Source organism: Xiphophorus couchianus, chromosome 11 (genome assembly GCF_001444195.1).
Source record: "Xiphophorus couchianus chromosome 11, X_couchianus-1.0, whole genome shotgun sequence".
NCBI classification, from domain to species: Eukaryota; Metazoa; Chordata; class Actinopteri; order Cyprinodontiformes; family Poeciliidae; genus Xiphophorus; species Xiphophorus couchianus.
The window spans coordinates 30,655,092-30,673,059 of NC_040238.1; the positions used below are offsets into that span (position 1 = coordinate 30,655,092).

General features: G+C 38.7%; 3 protein-coding genes across 6 annotated transcripts in view; 2 read left to right on the forward strand and 1 right to left on the reverse strand.

Annotated features, from left to right (window-relative positions):
• Positions 1 to 8,429, reverse strand: part of LOC114152941 (pinopsin-like) — a 14,381-nt gene extending 5,952 nt beyond the window's left edge. For 2 of the 3 annotated variants that reach the window (XM_028031114.1, XM_028031113.1), the window contains exon 1: positions 8,323 to 8,429. In XM_028031114.1, coding sequence (XP_027886915.1) covers positions 8,323 to 8,343 — 21 coding nt within the window. In that variant the 5' untranslated portion in view covers positions 8,344 to 8,429. The remainder of the gene's footprint in view (positions 1 to 8,322) is intronic. The other variant, XM_028031117.1, reaches the window with a different exon arrangement.
• LOC114152939 (clathrin interactor 1-like) lies at positions 772 to 13,737 on the forward strand. 2 transcript variants are annotated; one of them, XM_028031111.1, is made up of 12 exons: positions 772 to 1,011; positions 3,505 to 3,609; positions 3,766 to 3,862; positions 5,521 to 5,629; positions 6,479 to 6,655; positions 7,109 to 7,277; positions 8,092 to 8,308; positions 8,385 to 8,466; positions 8,553 to 8,630; positions 9,235 to 9,560; positions 10,180 to 10,363; positions 10,895 to 13,737. In XM_028031111.1, the coding sequence occupies exons 1-12, from the start codon at positions 971 to 973 to the stop codon at positions 11,269 to 11,271; spliced, it is 1,962 nt and encodes a 653-aa protein (XP_027886912.1). In that variant the 5' UTR covers positions 772 to 970; the 3' UTR covers positions 11,272 to 13,737. The 2 variants fall into 2 exon arrangements, with proteins under 2 accessions (XP_027886912.1, XP_027886913.1); XM_028031112.1 differs by having other exon boundaries at positions 8,556 to 8,630.
• A 1,673-nt stretch (positions 13,738 to 15,410) lies between these two features.
• LOC114153456 (transcription factor SOX-30-like) lies at positions 15,411 to 17,640 on the forward strand. Its single transcript, XM_028032011.1, has 5 exons — positions 15,411 to 15,686; positions 15,861 to 15,989; positions 16,570 to 16,806; positions 16,964 to 17,225; positions 17,340 to 17,640. The coding sequence occupies exons 1-5, from the start codon at positions 15,581 to 15,583 to the stop codon at positions 17,470 to 17,472; spliced, it is 867 nt and encodes a 288-aa protein (XP_027887812.1). The 5' UTR covers positions 15,411 to 15,580; the 3' UTR covers positions 17,473 to 17,640.
• The last annotated feature ends 328 nt before the right edge of the window (positions 17,641 to 17,968 follow it).

Consider the following 17,968-nt stretch of genomic DNA (forward strand, 5'->3'; position numbering starts at 1 on the left):
ATGTGCGTGCTGCCAGTTGTTTGGACTGTGCTTTCCTTCATTAAATTTCATTATTCATCTTACCTGGGTCCGCTGCGTCTGCCTCACCACCCCTCACCGCACCACTTCATGACAATATTAGGTTTTTCTAAACTCCTGCACTCCAGTTATGCCAGAACAGTTCTTGGATATTCAAATTCAATAATATTTTATTGATCCCAAAGGGAAATTAAATGTTGTGACTCATATTCAAATTCTTCAAAGAGTTATTGTAGATAGTGATGGCTGTTGGCAGGAAGGATCTCTTGCAGCAGTCTGTATTACAGTGAATTTGAAGAAGCCTCTGACTGAAGACACATAGCATGCAGGTCACCATCTTACTATTCAAAATATTGAAATTATCTAAATTCTGGGGGAGGATAAAACTGTAGTGCAGTCCTGGAAAAAAAATTGTGAAATCATCCCGCAGTCATATTGACTGAAAATGGATAAAAACGATAAAAAATAAAGTGCGTCCTAACAGCTACCATTATTGTCGCCCTGTGGAAATGCCCATATCAAAACCCGCTACTGTGTTTATTATAAACACAAGATTTGTGTAATTTGTAATTGCTTGGAGTAGAAAATTTTCAAAATATCAAATAGATTTGAAGAAAAACAATAAGGAATAAAATCTTTCTGAAATTAAAGACAATGGTGTAGATTACCCTAATATAAAGCCAGAGGGGCTATTGATCCCTAATAAATTGCATCTTCAGTCTGGGAACGGAGCGTACATCTTGACGCTGCAGTGACGTAGACAGAGGCCGTTTCCGTAGCAACTGTGGCCGGTCCGTTACCCGCAGCGGTCGCTGTTCAGATCAGATCCGATCAGTGAGCGGAGCGGAGCGTTTTTCTCGTCCGTTACCGGGATTCCACCTCTGGGTTGCGGGGTGTCGAGACACGGGGGCGGCGCAGTATCGAGGTGGGGAGCCCGCAGGTCCGTGCGGAGATGCTGAACATGTGGAAAGTCAGGGAGCTGGTGGACAAAGCGTGAGTACCAACCGAGATGGAGGCGCAGAGCTAACCCGCTAAGTGGCCCGTAAGCTAACCGGTGATTGAGCGGCTCTTACCGGGCAGCATCATTAACTTTTATCGCTGATGGAGGAAAGAATACGGGCCTTCAGCTGTTAGCTTTGACCACTTGGCAAACTGCCAACCTTGTCCCATAAATTAATATGTCGTGGCGTTTTCATCGTTATCTGTTATGGCATCATTGTAAAGTGAGAGTGTGTTTGTGGCTTTCAGTTAGCTAATTCGGCTATAAGCAGGTCAGGTGTTGTTATCCCTCAGAGTGCTGCTGCAGCAGACTAACAGCCTCGCTGTCCCACCCTGGTGATGCTCACCATCTCCATGTCCGTCCAGCACATTGCACACCTCCAACAGGAAGGAGGCTGATTGATAATCACGGACATATAACCCGCTAAGCATGTTGTATTCTCAACATTCACATTGTCCCGTTGAGGCCCACAGCAACGTAGCATGCTGGCAAACAAACACACACTTTAGTAGGACATGTGTGCCTCTAAACACATGCATTGTGTTTTTTATGCCTCTGTGGTATGGGTTTATGAATGTAGTTATTACAGTGTAACCATGCAGGAGGAAGAAAATCTTCCTGTACTCTTTGTTCCTGCAGCTGCATGCATTAACTTTGGCTGAGTAAAACCAAAACTAACCCAAAAGTGTAGGTGCAACCGCTAATGAGGTTTCTTCAACTCTGTTTCTGATGCATGACATGTGGATGTCTACTGCCATTTAGTTTGTGACTCTTACTGCTCAAGCTAGTGTAAAAGAGTGGCATTAAGACCAATAACAATAAGTAGTACGTCTTTAAACTAGGTTTGGAGTCCAAATAAATCCAAATTTCTTTTCCGTAATTTTATAAAATTTATTTACATCCATGTTTGTAGATTTATAACATATTTCTGCAAGCTGCGATGCTAACTGTTAGCTTTTACAGAGGATTATTATAATGTTTTGAAAATGGATTCATAAGAAAGTATAAATACATTGCTGCACAATATCAAGAATACATGTCATTGTGATGGTACAACAAATATTTTTTTAGAAAGCAACAAAGTAGTGCATGTATTTGGTAAACTTGCAACTAAGCCTGTCACAATAAGCAATAAATCAATCACATTATAATTTCCATTTGCATGATGTATTGTTTTTCTCTTTCAACCAAAACCTGGATGGCAGAGGTTTTCAGTATGGTGCATCGTTTTTTTTTGAAGGAGAATTTTCTTTACAGAAACTTCATAATTCATTTTATTTGTTGTTTTGTTTATTTATTTGGGGTATTTAAAACATTGTTTATTAATCTTTGAGAATGTGTTCTTGCGTTATTATGCCATCACCACTTTGTTACTTGAAAATGTTCTCAAAACAACATTATCGTTTATCGCAATAACTTTTGGGACAATTTATCATCCAGCAGAATCAGTTATTGTGACATGCCTACTTGCTACTGAACGTAAAGACAAAAAGTACTAAATGGAGTTAATATTAAGACCAGAAATGGAAGAATACAGATGAGGGAGTAGATGAAGCAGCACAGAGCTTGAAATGGAGTAATAGACAACAGCTTCCATCAGCTGTTGGTTGTGGCTGGCTGAGCATGATGAATACACTCCATTATTGATCTCCCTCCATAGAACTGGCAGCACAGGCTTTTTTTCCCCAGCATATTAAGAGTCACGCTAATATAAAGCTTTTTGCTTTCTGCAATGGCTGATTATAACAGTTAAAAGTGGCTGCTGCCTGGGATAAATCATTGATCATTGTTGGTTTTCTCTTGCTGGGAGTTTGGCAGGTTTCAGAGAACAAAGAGATGGGGAGTAAGGAAGGAAAAGAAAGGGACTGCTTACTGTGAACAAGCACTGAAAGAGAAATGATAGGAGTTATTTTAAACTGATCATTCTAGGATTAAATTGTTACCTGAATTAGCTTTGCGTATGAAGGGATTGGCTTTGTATGTACAGGAAAACAGAGAGTAGAAAGTGAAGTACAGGAACAAAGAAGACAGGAAACAGCATACCTGTGTTCACCTCCCTTTGATGTACAGACTTCCTCTTTTCCCTCTTTGTGCCTCAGAAAGCTTCTGCCTCTTTGCCCACATCTGTTATCTGATAAACAGTTCAGCAGCACAAAGGCTTTTCCAAAGTGTATTTGTTATTCAGCAAAGCAGGATTCTGTCGGTCCTCAGACAAAAAGCTATTTTCCACCATTTATAATTTGTGGTTTTGTGTTCTGAATGAGTTGTTGTAATAAGCTAGTAAATAAATTTTATTTGTAAAGATGAAACTCACCAGGTGCTTCACAGTAAAATAACATGAAATAAGTACAAATTCAGTTTTTTGCTCATTCTTCTGTTGAAGTATTTTTGCTTATCTTTCCATGTTAAGGCAAATAAACTGTCATGCATACAAGTTTTATAGTCATACTGGTGATTTTAACAAGAATAAATGTTTGTGTCAACAGCACTAATGTGGTGATGAACTACTCAGAGATAGAGTCTAAGGTTAGAGAAGCTACCAACGATGACCCCTGGGGGCCCTCTGGACAACTAATGGGAGAGATAGCCAAGTAGGTGTAAGAACACGCGCACACACACACACACACACACACACACACACACACACACACACACACACACACACACACACACGTGGTCATGAGATGTGATCTGTTTTACTCATGGATGCCAGCAGAATGACCATAAATGTGTGTGTATGTTTATAGAGCTACGTTTATGTATGAGCAGTTCCCAGAGGTGATGAACATGCTGTGGACCAGGATGCTGAAGGATAATAAGAAAAACTGGAGAAGAGTGTACAAGGTAGGACTGCCACACATTGGATCTGTGTTCCCTGACGTCTGCTCTGGGTTTATTTAAGCAGGGTTAGCGGTTTCTTTGCTTGACGTCAGGCCTACATATGGCTTCCAATGTTTTTCACATGAGGGACCGTGACCAGACCCAGTTTCCTTCTGTCTGTATTTCATTTTTTTAGGTTAAATTTTCTTTTTACATTTGTGTGTTGCATCTCAGGATCTTGATTAGTCGTTCTTGATTGGGTCTCATGTGTCGTTGAAGTTATGAATAACTTTTTTTTATTGTATTTGACGGTTTGCAGTCAATGTTGAGCTGGTTCCCCCTGCTTGTGGGTGAGAGACTATTTTACAATCTTTTTGCGGGACTGCACTGCAGTTTTATCCTGCTCCAGAAATGAAATTATTTCCTGCATTTTGAGTTGCAGGAGGGTTGGATAAGGAGCAACACTGATCTAAAACCAAACTACATCTCCCAGGTTCTATTATAATCTGTTCAGACATGGCTGGATACAGCAACTTTTTTTAAATCACCTTAAAACAAAACTACTACAGCAGGTGTCACATCATGTATTTTGTAAAACCTGCAGAATTTCTCTCACTGGTTTTGTACGTCCATCACTTGCAGTGAAGAGAAAGAATCATAATTTAATCAGCAACACAAAATGTTGCACCTCTGTAAGCCAGGCTTCTTGCGTAAATTTTTTAAACCAGCTCCTCTTTTTTTATCATATCACTATGAAATTATCACAGAAGCTCAGAGGAATAATGTTGTTCTTTAAAGTCATGCTGCAGCTGTTGTAAAATTACCTTTTGAGTGTTAGAAAAATGAAACCTCGGTCTCTCAAGTCAAGTTTGTTTGTGTGGCACATTTCAGCAACGAGGCAGTTCAAAGTGCTTCACTCCATTAGAACATAATACAGTAATCATTAATGAAACAAGCAGTAAATATTACATTTTGTCAAATGCCATCATCAAAACCATCAGACAAATATACATCCAATGTAATATTTAGCCTTGATTTAAAGGAACTCAGTGTTTCAGCTGTTTTGCAGTTTTCTAGAAGTTTGTTCCAGATTTGTGGTGCATAGAAGCTGAATGCTTCTCCACTTTTGGTTCTGGGTCACCTACCTGCCCGTTTGAGCAGTTTGAATTTCTTCACGCTTCTCCGCGGCTGGGAGCCTCAGTTTGTCTTTTCTTTCTAACACACTGCAGAGACCATCAACTTTATGGCAAAATTAATTTTATGTGAATAAATAATAATAATAATAAATAATAATAAATAACTTATATTTTACTGTCATTCCTGCACTTTATATTTTATATTTATATTCATATTTTATACTGTATTTTATTTTATTCTGGAGTAACCTCACAACATTGGAAGCTCAAAACATTGTCCTGAGCCGTATGCAACGAAATTTCGTTCTGTATACACCCTGTGCATGCAAAATGACAATAAAGTCAGTCTAAGTCTAAGTCAAAGAGAAAGTGCTGAAATCGTTTAGCAAGCAGTTTAAAGGATCAAAGACTTTAAAGCATTACGACTTATGAAGTGAAAAAAAAGTTTAATTTTTTTTACACACCTGAGCAGTGGCAGCCAAAATCAGCCAAGCCGTGAATCTGGGTTGTGTCTCTCTTTGGCTAATACCCAAGTCTCTCCTCCAGGCCTTACTCTTGCTTGCCTATCTGATCAGGAACGGCTCTGAGAGAGTCGTCACCAGCGCCAGAGAACACATCTATGACCTGCGATCTCTAGAAAACTATCATTTTATAGGTGAGTCTCTCTCTTTGCAATTTTTAAGCTTTTCTTTTTGCTTATCTTGTGTTGAAAATTCAATACTAGCATTTATCCAAGCATTTGGATAAAGGTATTTCAAGGTTTCCCCCAGATTACTTGCTAAGCCCGGTGGTTGGGCACTAGGGCTGTCATTCATCCAGCGGCCCGTCGTGTTTTTGAGTTAAATGTTTAAAGTTAACAGGAAATTTGAAAATCCATCCATTTTCTGTACACCCTTGTCCCTAGTGGGGTCAGGAGGGGTGCTGGTGCCTATCTCTAGCAAATGTTTCAGGCGAGAGGCGGTGTACACCCTGGACAGGTCGCCAGTCTGTCGCAGGGCAACACAGAGACAAACAACCATGCACACACACACTCACATCTAGGGAGAATTTAGAGAGACCAATTAACCTGACAGTCATGTTTTTGGACTTTGGGAGGAAGCCAGAGTGCCCGGAGAGAACCTACGCATGCACAGGGAGAACATGCAAATTCCGTGCAGAAAGACCCCGGGCCGGGAATCGAACCCAGGACCTTCTTGCTGCAAGGCAACAGTGCTACCAACTGCGCAGCCCTAAAATTTGAAAATATCACTTGATAATTATGTGTTATTGAAAAATTGGGAGATTAATACCTGAACACCAATTATAAAGTCTTAAAAATTGCAAACATTTTAAAAAGACTTTAAAAATAAGCAACGCTTAGCCTGGTGAGGGCACAAGTAAAGTCTGGTGGCCCGCCAGGCTTATAATGCACTGAAGGAAACCTTGTGTTTTGTCTTTGAATAAAGAGCAGTAAATGGTTTTGTAGGTTTGCGTCTGTGACTGTATCGGTTGGGTTTATCTACAGATGAGAATGGGAAGGATCAAGGTATAAACGTGCGTCAGAAGGTGAAGGAGATGGTGGAGTTCATCCAGGATGATGACAGACTGAGAGAGGAGAGAAAGAAAGCAAAGAAGAACAAGGATAAATATATTGGAGTCTCCTCTGACAGTATGGGCGGTGGAGGTGGCAGCTTTAAGAACTGTAAGTAGCTCACAGCATTCATCTGACAGCTTGAGTGGATTAAAATGAAATTACAATCCCTCCTGGAGAACCTCAGAAATATATTTTCTACAGCAAATGTAGCATGCTTTTTACTTATCCCTAAAGGCATAATTCTATAAGCGAGTAAATTACTGCACTGGTTTATTATTTTCAAATATAAAATTAGGTCCGTAACTGCTAAAAATGGAAAGTCATTAAAGAATGTTTCTGACCTTTTGTTTTCTGCAAAAGTATTTACCATTACCTATAATATTTGAGGCTTCAGAGACAAACTTGGAGAAAATATTTAATCACTTTCTGCAACTCTGACCTCTTTATTGCTGTTATATTTTAAATTATTCATGGTATAAAAAGTATGTAGTTAAAATAAGGGCTTAAACTGCCAGATTTGTTTATGCTGAATCTCTCTGTTTTTGATCTTTTTTCTTCCAGCGAATGAATTGGATCGGAATAAGTGGGATGAGGACTGGGACAAGAGCAGAGGAGCTTTCCCTTTCAGCGAGAAGCTCGGAGAGATCAGTGACAAGATAGGCAGCACCATCGACGACACACTCAACAAGTTCAGAAAGAAGGAGCGAGACGACTCGCCTGACCGGATCAGGTAAACGGACACACCACTCCAACAGCAGAAACGATCATGAATCATATTCAAATTATTTCCTGCATGTGGATCCATCGTGGTTCAACTTAAAATCAAAAATATATGGGGGGAAAAAAAGTTGAAAAAATTCTAACTAGCAGTAAACTGAAGTAAATTTTGATTCAGTTTAATCAATCAATCAAATTTTATTTGTATAGCACATTTCAGCAGCAAGGCATTCAAAGTGCTTTACATCATGTCAAACACAGAAACACAATGCATTTAGTCTTCTGAAGAATTGAAAATAAAGCTTATCTGTCCCTGCAGATTTTTTTCTGACAATCAAAAGCATCTCATTGTTCCAGCGTATCAGTCAGGAGAAGCATCTAAAACAATGCACGGCATTGTATTTAGTATAAATTTCAACAAAAATGTTAGATTTCTTCAACAATAATGCAAAGACAGTATAAAAAGAGTAAAGGAGACCTTCAATAGATTTATAGTAACACTGAAGGAGCAATATTACAATATGTTGTACTTATATATCTGGGCTGATACATAGGATCACAAGACAGACACTAGAGGTGGCTAAAATCCTTCAAAACCTTGTGGGATGATATTTTATGTTTTGCTAAAAGTGCATAAACCAAACCAGCACCATACCATGTTGCACGACAGATGTACCAATATATTTAATCTCTGTTTTAAGGAGATTAATTGCAGAGAAAACCAGTTAAACAGAGATCCGAACCCTTCAGACTTCCATAAAGACACAGCAGATCAACCTTTGCATAATCCCCTGAGCTCTGTTGCGTCCCTTATCTGGTTGCCATAGTGACAACGAGGAGGAGAAAGGATCAAGAAACGGGAGGCAGGAGACGATCGAATTTAAAGACGAGGAGGAAACGGTCACGACGAAGAGCATCCAGATCACACAAGCGACAGAAACCACGACCACCACCACGAGGAAGCGCAGCGGGGCGGCGAGCAGCAAGACGCTGGACCTGGGGGCTGCAGCACACTACACCGGAGACAAGAGCCCAGAGGAAAAGGTACTCACACTCACCGTTTCTACGGTGACAGTCATCTTCACCTCTGAAGGTTTAATTGCTGTGTCTCACTCCTTAGTCGTCGGCGAAGCAGACTTCCAGCGGTGGACTGGCTGACCTGCTGGTGATTGACCCTTCAAACAACGAGAGCACAGCGGCGGGTAACCACACACACACTCCTCTCTTACGCTATCCAAACACACTTCTGTGTCCTCTGGTAAGTTTGTGTTTGCCTTCACTCACCCAGCAGGGACTTCAGACCTCATAGGGGGCTTTGCTGACTTCTCCTCACCTGCAGCCTCTGCCAGCCTCCCCACCTCCACCGGTAAACGGCTTCCCTCACTGCTCCTTTAAAACGTTCATTATGCCCTCAAAATAAAGAGGATCAGTTAACAATCAGACATTTTAACACATCAAATACAAATTTAAGAAATATATCAGTTTGTCAGGTTGTCTACCTGTGCCTAAGTGAATCCATTAGGCTTAGAAACATGGTTCAAACACAGTCTGAGTGAGTATTGAATTTAATCCAAGGATTTCCCAGGTCTGGATAAAAAATAAAATACAAAAAAAATAGAAAGTAATATATTTGTATTCACAGACATTATGTTGTCTGAAGGTTGCCGTTTCTTCCTTATTCTTTTTATTAATTTTCCTTCCTTTCAACTTTTTTACAGTTAATTATTGATGGTTTTACCTGTGAGAGGTCAAATTACTTCGTATTACTCAGAGGTGGGCAGAGTACCCAAAAATTATGCTCAAGTAAGAGTAGCAGTACTTCAACATATTTTTACTCAAGTAAAAGTAAAAAGTATTTAGTAAAAAGTCTACTCAAGTACTGAGTAAGTGATCAAATTATCAATAATTTCTAAATGTAACTAGTTACTTCCCAGCTCTGGTATTACTTAACCATACTTTTTTTTGACCAGCTGCTGCCTCTTCCAATGGAAACGGGGAATTTGGGGACTGGAGCACCTTTTCAGGAAATCCTCCCGCTCCATCTAGCTCCGGTCCTTCGCAGACAGTTACCAACCTGTTTGGCAGCGGACCGTCACCGCCGCCGCCGCCGGCTTCAAACCCGTCCTCTGTCCCCCCATCTGCTGAACTCTTTGACCTGATGAGCGGAGTCAGCCATCAGCCAACCAATCCCCACACGACGCTCAGTGCTTCCCAGAGCATGACCTTCTCTCTTGGAGGGGTGACGCCGGGAGGATCCGTTGCCATGCCTACGATGCCACACTCCCACTCTCAACAGGTATCAAAGGAAATATGAATTTGTTAAGTATTTTTGAAAAAATTTTACATTATTGATGGCTAATATTGTTGAAAAAAATAGTCTAACGTATTTTCTGCATTACAGGGCGCACTGTTACATAATTATCTATTTTCGATCTTTTTCAAATATGAAGCGCACCAGACTACAAGGCGCATTAAACGAAACAAAACAGTCAGATAATTCAGTCAGTCAAAGCACATTACGTATTACTCCTGACGACAGTAGTCATAATGTAATGTAAAACATTTTGACAGAGTGACGTGTGCCACATAAGATCGCTTCACGGTCAGTAAGCACAACCAAAATTAAGCCCTTTAATTCACTAGATGGGACAGCTTTACTCCACAACAATGTATAAGGCGCAGTGTCGTTTTTTGATAAAATTAAAGGCTTTTAACTGCACCGTATAGTCCGGAATATAAGGCAGATTATTCTAGACCTAAATTTTAAAATTACGGTAGGTCTTGTATTGGCAAAATGTATTTGCTTAAAAAATTTGCTGCTACACAGTATAATTTTGTTGCTGCAACTCTTACTTCATCTCTCAAGTTTTAATAAAAACTATAACCCGTGAATAAATCAGACAAATTTGTTTCAGAATTTGGTGGGCATGGTGTCCCAGCAGCCAATGGGATCGCAGCAAAAGGCTGGAATTGGTAGTCAGGGGTCATTAGGGTCAACTTGGTCCGACCCGTCCGTCAATATCAGCCTGGACTTCCTGTCAGCCGGACTCAACCACACAAAGACACCACCAACTCTGAACAATATAATCCAGCAACAAGGTAATGTCCTTTAGTGAGCTTTTTATCTGTTAAACACAAACAAATTGGACTTCCTGAAACGTATTATAGTGCTTTGCAAAAGTATTTATATACCTTAAACCTTTTCACATGTTGAAAACCTCAAACTTCAGTGTATTTTATTGGGATTTTAACTTTGTGATTAATTAACGTAATGTAGAACATAATGGTAAAGTTAGGCACATCAAAATATATTCTTCTGGACGATAAATTTCCAAGAAGTTATTGCAACAAATGGTAATATTGTTATTTTGAAACAATTTCCAAGTCCTTTGAGAGCATTCTCTTTTCTTGCTTATTTTCATTGGTCTGTCTCACAAAATACATATATTTTGTAGTTGTGCCATATTCAAATATGAAAAGGGTCAAGATGTATGAATACTTTTGCAAGGCACTGGATTACCTCTGTAAATTCTTCAAAATATTCAAAGGAACAATACATATATACACACAGTAAACCACAAGCAAGGTGGAATCAGATTTGTACCTGTGTGTGTGTGTGTGTTTGGACAGGAGTGCCTCCGGTCAGCCTGTTGGCTCAGAGTTTTGGAGGACTAACCCTCAACTCACCACCTCATGTGGCTCCCATCAGACCGCCAGCCAATCCCATCATGGCCGGCGGCGCCATGGCGATGGGCATGCCTGCTTCCCTTGGCGTGGGCATGCCACCCTCGATGGCCACCGGCCTGCAGAGTGGAATTCCTGTGAACCAAGGGATGATGGGAATGAACATGAGCATGAATATGGGCATGGCCGCCCCGGTGATGATGGGTGGCATGGCAGGGATGGGGGTGCCAGGAGTGGGAATGGGCCTGAGCCACTCCATCAGCCCCGCCGTGGTCCCACCCAAACAAGATGCCTTTGCTAACTTTGGCAGCTTTGGGAAATGAAGGTTTGCAGTCAAGTGCGTGTGTGTGTTTGTGGATGAGGGGGTGAGCATGAATGTGTGAAACTGCGAGTAAGCAAACTGCAGAAGGACTTTGCAGTACTTGAAGACAAACCTTGCATGTTTCACTGTCTGCTTCTGGGCTTTGGTGAGCTGGCGCCGGTGATTGTTCGCCATCGGTTCTCACCGATTCTCTGCAGAAGAAAGCAAAGGTGGAGCGACCGTGTCGGTACATAACCATCATTACTTCCCTTTACTGGAAAAATCATTGTCTTCACGAGTTTTTATACAACCATACGTTATCCTCCATCGTTCAGTTTTTTCTGCACAAAGAATTCAGTTTAGCTAAAATGGCACTGAGGCCTTAATTTTGCATTGTACATGAGAAGGTAATTTTTTTAAAATCTGAATTTAACTTTAAAATTTAAGCCATTCCATTTTTACTCCGACTTTGCAAAGCCCTTTTCAGACATGAATCAAAACAGTCTGCTTCTATTTGCTCTTCTGTTTCACACCAAACAGCTCCATTCATGCTGATTTGTTTATATGGGCTAGTCATGTAAAATTGGCTATTGGTGTCTGCAGGTCAAAAGATAAAAAGTTTTTTGGTGCCTGCATCCATTTCGTACCCATAAACAAACCATTGTTTACCTGTGTACTTCACTTAGTTTTAATTGTAGTAAAGTATTTTCATAAAGTATAAGCATAAGAGGTCATTAAAATCCTCAATCGTTAGAAATAATTTAATTAATTTGGATATTATCTGAAAACTTGGTGTCTAACTCTATTCGGATTTATTTTTTTTTGCTAAAATAAGAAATTATGACCTATGGTTGAACCAAATTAACTAATAATGGTTGTTGGTACATATTGCTTCATTGGAGTTATGTGAACACATTTCTTCACTGTAGATCATGAAAATTACATGCAATTGGCAGTTTTCAAAGTGGATAACAGGATGTTTTGTATCTAAAAGGTGGATGACTCGACAACAACTACAAAGGTCAGAAATGTTGAAGGGCTGAAATGATCAGCACCTATAATTACTACATTCACTCCTTCACCAAGCTGAAACCTGAAAAAGGTTTCACACTCATGTACTTGAAGCATGGAATATGTTTATTTGTAATTTTAGATAAGAATTTCCTTGAATTATGGAGCTAAATATTCATAAAAATACTAAAATGTGCAAATTTTAATGTGACTTTCTGTCTTCTTCATACCACTACCAAGTATTTTGGTTCTAAACTACAAAAGGTATGAATTGGTGAATTATTAAGTTAATTTACAGTTTGCTGCTAACTCAGCTATAAAATATATCAAGTCCTACATAAGATTGTACAAATTTTTTTAAAAAATAGTCTGAAAGCAGAAACCTTAGCACCAGTCCCTAAGCTGTTTTAAAACCTGTGTGCTGAAGCGAAAAATATTTAGATGCTGCATCTTATTGTTATAAAGAAATCCGCTAATTAAAATTTTAACGATGCTTTCGATTATTAAAATGATGATGGGATCTAAAACCAGCAGGACTTTTCCTGCTTGTGTTTTGCCAGGTTAAAGTAAATTTCTACTGTTTCTGTCTGAAAGGGGCTTTTGAACACCGTTGACCGCCAGCAGGGGGCAGAATGAATCTACTTTAAAACTAGTAACATGCATTGTTCTTGATGGAGGATGGATGGGGAAATACAAATTAACATCTGAACCCAGACAAGCCCGTTTCTTTTTTCTCTTTTGGCTTAGTCTAATATTTTATTTTTAATCAGTTTGTTGCATTATAATATTTGGAGAGGTAAATCTGAATGATTCTTCCGTTTGACTTTCTGAATGCATTTAGCACATAAAGGGCCAGTCAGTATTTTATTCAGAGTGCTCTGATTATTTTCTAGTTATGCAACTTGTTCACATGACTTCACAGATTTCAGTAAACTATTCAGTGTTGCTTTCTGACTCACCTACATTCACAGGGTCTCTAACTGTTTTGCATACGAACCGTTTTTATGCATTGAAGTACAGAAGTATTTTCCTACCAACTTTGGTGGAAAGAATTACTCTGAAAAAAATGTAAGCTGCAACTTTACTTACACGTTTACAGTGGATTCTGGGAATACCTCTAACATTGTACCTTGAGTTGGAAACATTTTTCTCCTACACTTCATAACCCATTGGTTAGAGAAGACGCTCCTCGACATTTGATTCATATTAAATATGCTGGAGTTCAATCCAAATGGTTTGGGGTGACATTTGTGTGCGAAATGGATAACGGGCGTTTGTGAGTTTATGTATGGGTCTAAGTTTCTTCTGTTTAATGTACAAACACAGCTAAGCAGAGCCTCTTGTCATTTTCTGAGGCGCTGCCCTCCAAATGACCAAATCTTTATTTTGTTACTCTCAGAATTATAATTCCATAGGTTTTAGTTTAATATTTTATTAGTTGTAAGGTTATGATCAAATAAAACTGCATTTGAAGTGATTTAGTTTACTTGAATCATGTTTGTTTCACTTCCCTTCAACACAGATCTTTTGATTTGATTGCTGTATATTTTCTGTACTTCATTCAACAATAAATTAAATTATAACATCAAACAGTTGGGTTTCATATTTTTGTTTATGTGTATTTTATGACTGCGACAGACTGGCGACCTGTCCAGGGTGTATCCTGCATCTCGCCTGGAACGTTAGCTGGAGATAAGCACCAGTTGTGCTGATGCCTATCTCCCAATTGTCTCTTACACCCATTAGAGACAAGGGTGTAAGAAAATGGATGGATGGATGGATGGAAGGTGTATTTTATGACTTATCTACATGCTTACCAGTAATTTTAACAATACTGACAAATTGAAGTAACACAAACAATTAAAAAACATTTAAAAATGTTCTATAACATGTAAAAGATTTAAAATAGGTTGCCTCACATCAAGTGTTAATGCTTATGTAATATATTCAGTGTTTTGTAATTTGTTTTAACTTGTGTATATGGTTTAATTTGTTTTGCTTTTGTGTAATTGCGTTGTTATGTGTTGCAGATTTCTTCCCAGATCACTCTGGCAAATGAAATCTGGATCTAAGTGGGTTTTTACTGGTTAAATTAAGGGGAGAAAGAAAATCTAGTGAACACCATGGTGCGGTTCAAGGAGCATTCTTTAAAAAAACAGATTGTAGTAGCTATGAGCTTGGTAGAGAGATCTTTAAACAAGTTGATATCTGCCGTTTCACTGTATGGAAAATAACCTACAAGTGGAGAATATTCAAAACAACTACCAACATGCCCAGGTCTGGCTTCCCAAACAGGTTCACCTCAAAAGCAGAACGCAATATTTTAAAAGGAGTCTCATAAACAAAGCCATGGTTTGTTTGGCTTTGACCACATTGGTCTTTCTCTTGACCAATGTGCAAGAGAAAGATCCATGAAAAAGTATCAAAGTGTCAAAGTGAGGACATAGTAACATACATATTTGCTACACGTTTTAGCTTCGTAAATAAAACTACAAAGCTAATTTTGCTAGCTCGCCAGTTAGTACTGCAGTAAATATCACTGATATTTATTTTAATATTACACAGAGTTGGAGAGAGGACTCAGAAATTGTGGTCAAGTAACAGTTGTAATGTACTTAAAATGTTTATAAGTTAGACAGGAACGTGGCTATAACTAGTTCTAAGCTTGTAGCTTGTTTATTGTTGTCTTAGCAACCCCATACCAACTGTCATAACAGTTAGTTACCGATACCTACCAAGATGGCTTCTGTCAGCTACAAAGAACGCAGCAATGTGACGTCACATGAGAACTATAAATAGAAAAGCAACAGCTGGTTACCATGGAGACTGAATGCAGGCAGACAGTTAGTCATCAGGAGCTAATCCTGCAACTTTTGGATTAAGAAATATAACTGATGTTGCCCCTCTTTGATCCATTATGTATTTTCAATTTATAAGAAAAGGCAAATTACTTCTGTAAAGGGTTAAATCTAATCAGACTTGGTTTGTTGATTATGCAGGGTGCTAATTTCATAAACATTGTAGGGGTAGGGGGGTCTTAGATACATTTCCTTAACTTTAGCCAATATCTTTAAAAACACATATTTTGCGATTAAAGTTACTCTAGCAATGTTTGAATAACTCGTCGTCATGACAACTAAATTAAAAATATTTTGTTTACATTTTCACAATTTAAAGAAAAACTAATCCAAACCCTTCAAGGAGGTTACAGTTACTGCAAATAAATGGGAGGTCTAAACTTTCCATACAATCTGAAAAGGAAAACGACCACAAATTCTGCCTACTAAACAGAGACCTGGATCAGGAAGTACCAGAATGTGATGCTCAGTAGCTTCTTCAGGGGAAAACAAAGCAGCTACCCAGTTCCAGTCATTTCAGGGGGGTTTTCCACCCACAGTCAAGACATTTTACCAGATAATATTTTAGGTGAGTAGCATTTAAAATATCTGGGTCCAGATTGAATATTCAGTCTCCACTTCTACACACTGTTAAGAACAGAAGCTGCTCTGAGATACAAAGGATGAAAGATTGTCATATCCATTACCACAAATTATGACCATAAATGAAAACTGTTAACATAAGAAGTTCTTTCCTGTTCAGTAAAAAACTCCAGTATGTTGCAAATGGGAAAACTCTTGACCTCACCTTCAAGATGCCTTTCTGAACCATCTGTCAGACCAGCAGGAGGTGATCAAACCACCAGTTTTGTCATTCCACCATCAGAGATAGGTAACAATAGTAATAATAATAATAATATTAATGCTAATTTACATGTTAATGTGATACAGTGGATATAAGAAATGTATCGTACTCTGATTAAAATGTCAGGTTTTGTGAAGTAAAAAAAAAAAGATAAAGTGATAGTTGGTCATTTTTTGCTAACCATTGTTTTAGCTAAAAGATGCAAAGAAGAAAAATCATGAAAATCCTGCTAGGACAGCTAATCTTTGTTTAAGTTTATCTGAATCTCTATAATTGACGGTAGTTGTGTGCCCTAGGAAACTAAATGTTAGAATTAATTCAGAAGGTGGTACAACAATGAGTTTGTTTCAGGATGTAAATGAAATTTGTTTGTTTTTTAGTTAAGTAATATATGTCAATAAATGAGGGAAAAGTTCTGAATAATTTATGGTGGTCTAATTTTTTTCATCACATAAACCTGCCATTTTAACACAGGTGTGATGTAATAGTGCTTATAAAATTGTGGTTGTATAATTAGCCACTGTTAGGATTGTGTGTTAGAGTTTTTAAAAGTGGCTCTAACTGCATTACGATGATTGGATGTAAATACCTCAAATCTTTTCCTCAGATTTTAAACCTAACCAGTTTATCCAAGAGAACGGACGGGTCAAACGGCCAATGAATGCCTTTCTAGTGTGGGCTCGCATCCACAGAGAGGCATTGCAAAAAGCCTTTCCAGGAAGAACCAGCAATGCCATCAGTGTTCAGCTTGGAAATGAGTGGTATAAGCTCAGTAAGGAGCAGAAGAGGCCCTACTTTGAAGTAGCTGACAAGCTGAAGAAGATGCACAGACTGTACTTCCCTGGTATGAACATTACATGTCTGTCTGACAGTGGATTTGAATGGCTTATGTTACTTATTGAATCTACAATCACCTCATCTTCTAGTCAAGTATTCTGTGAAAGACATTTGATGACGTAACTCTTGATTATAACTTATGTTGCCTCTGACTGTCGTACCAGATTATGAGTATCGCCCACGGAAGAGAAAAGACACAAGGCAAGCTTTTGAAAGGAAATATGACCAAACATCAGGACAACAGCAGGACTCAAATATTCACTGTATTGGCTCACAGAGTATGCCTTCAGGTCAGCCCAGATTCCTGGACCCTGTTCTATTTGCCCCATCTCCTGTGCCTCAACCAGTCTCCTCCAATATCTATTTGCCCTTTAACACCCATAATCAAGCAACCATGTACCGTATGGGCCAGAGCCAGAGTTTAAGGTTAGGTGTAAAGTTTCTGATTGCCATATTTTACACATCTTGTTTTCAATGTATTTAGATACTTGTCAGTCAATAAATCACAGATTTAAATTTATTTTTCAAATGCTTTTTCAGGCCCGGATTTGAAAGAAGCTGGATGGAGGAGATGAAAAACATTGGCCAAAGTGACTGGCATGGTGGAGCTTTGAGCCCGTTTATCTTTGATGGTTATTCAGTGCAGAGTTATTATTCACCTGGTTTTATCTAAGAAGTCATCGTTGGCTGGAACATAATTTCAGTGTTGGCTGATGTCACCTCTCAACAAGACTAAACAATGAGGGGAGTTTATAAGCCAGCATCCAGAAGACATTAGCAACATTGGGACCACAATTTAGATGGGCTGTATCCATGTATTTAAATAAAATGTTCACTAATACATGGTGCATACACTTTTTTATATCAAAATGTCTTACTATATATGCTCAAATTTCCTGAATCTTGAATTTTTTTTCTTTTATGTTTTTTAGGAGAAATACTGAATGGTCACCGAATGACTTTAGGGCAAGTCATTCAATCGTGGCTAGATTTTAAATAAAATATCTTAACTTTGAAGATAGAGGTTGGATATATTTTGAAGTGTATTTTCAACCAAAGTTTCTCCGGTAACTATATTTGACCCGTACAAACTTTTAATGCTTACATTAAAATGTACATACATGAAAATATACAACAAAGTCAGCACTTATACAGTAAGAAAAATTAGC

Coding starts and splice junctions, on each gene's coding strand:
- LOC114152939 (XM_028031111.1), top strand. CDS start 971: ATGCTGAACATGTGGAAAGTCAGGGAGCTGGTGGACAAAGC. Junction 3,610..3,765: donor CTAATGGGAGAGATAGCCAA/GTAGGTGTAAGA, acceptor GTATGTTTATAG/AGCTACGTTTATGTATGAGC. Junction 3,863..5,520: donor ACTGGAGAAGAGTGTACAAG/GTAGGACTGCCA, acceptor TCTCTCCTCCAG/GCCTTACTCTTGCTTGCCTA.
- LOC114153456 (XM_028032011.1), top strand. CDS start 15,581: ATGCTCAGTAGCTTCTTCAGGGGAAAACAAAGCAGCTACCCAGTTCCA. Junction 15,990..16,569: donor CATTCCACCATCAGAGATAG/GTAACAATAGTA, acceptor TCTTTTCCTCAG/ATTTTAAACCTAACCAGTTT. Junction 17,226..17,339: donor GGCCAGAGCCAGAGTTTAAG/GTTAGGTGTAAA, acceptor ATGCTTTTTCAG/GCCCGGATTTGAAAGAAGCT.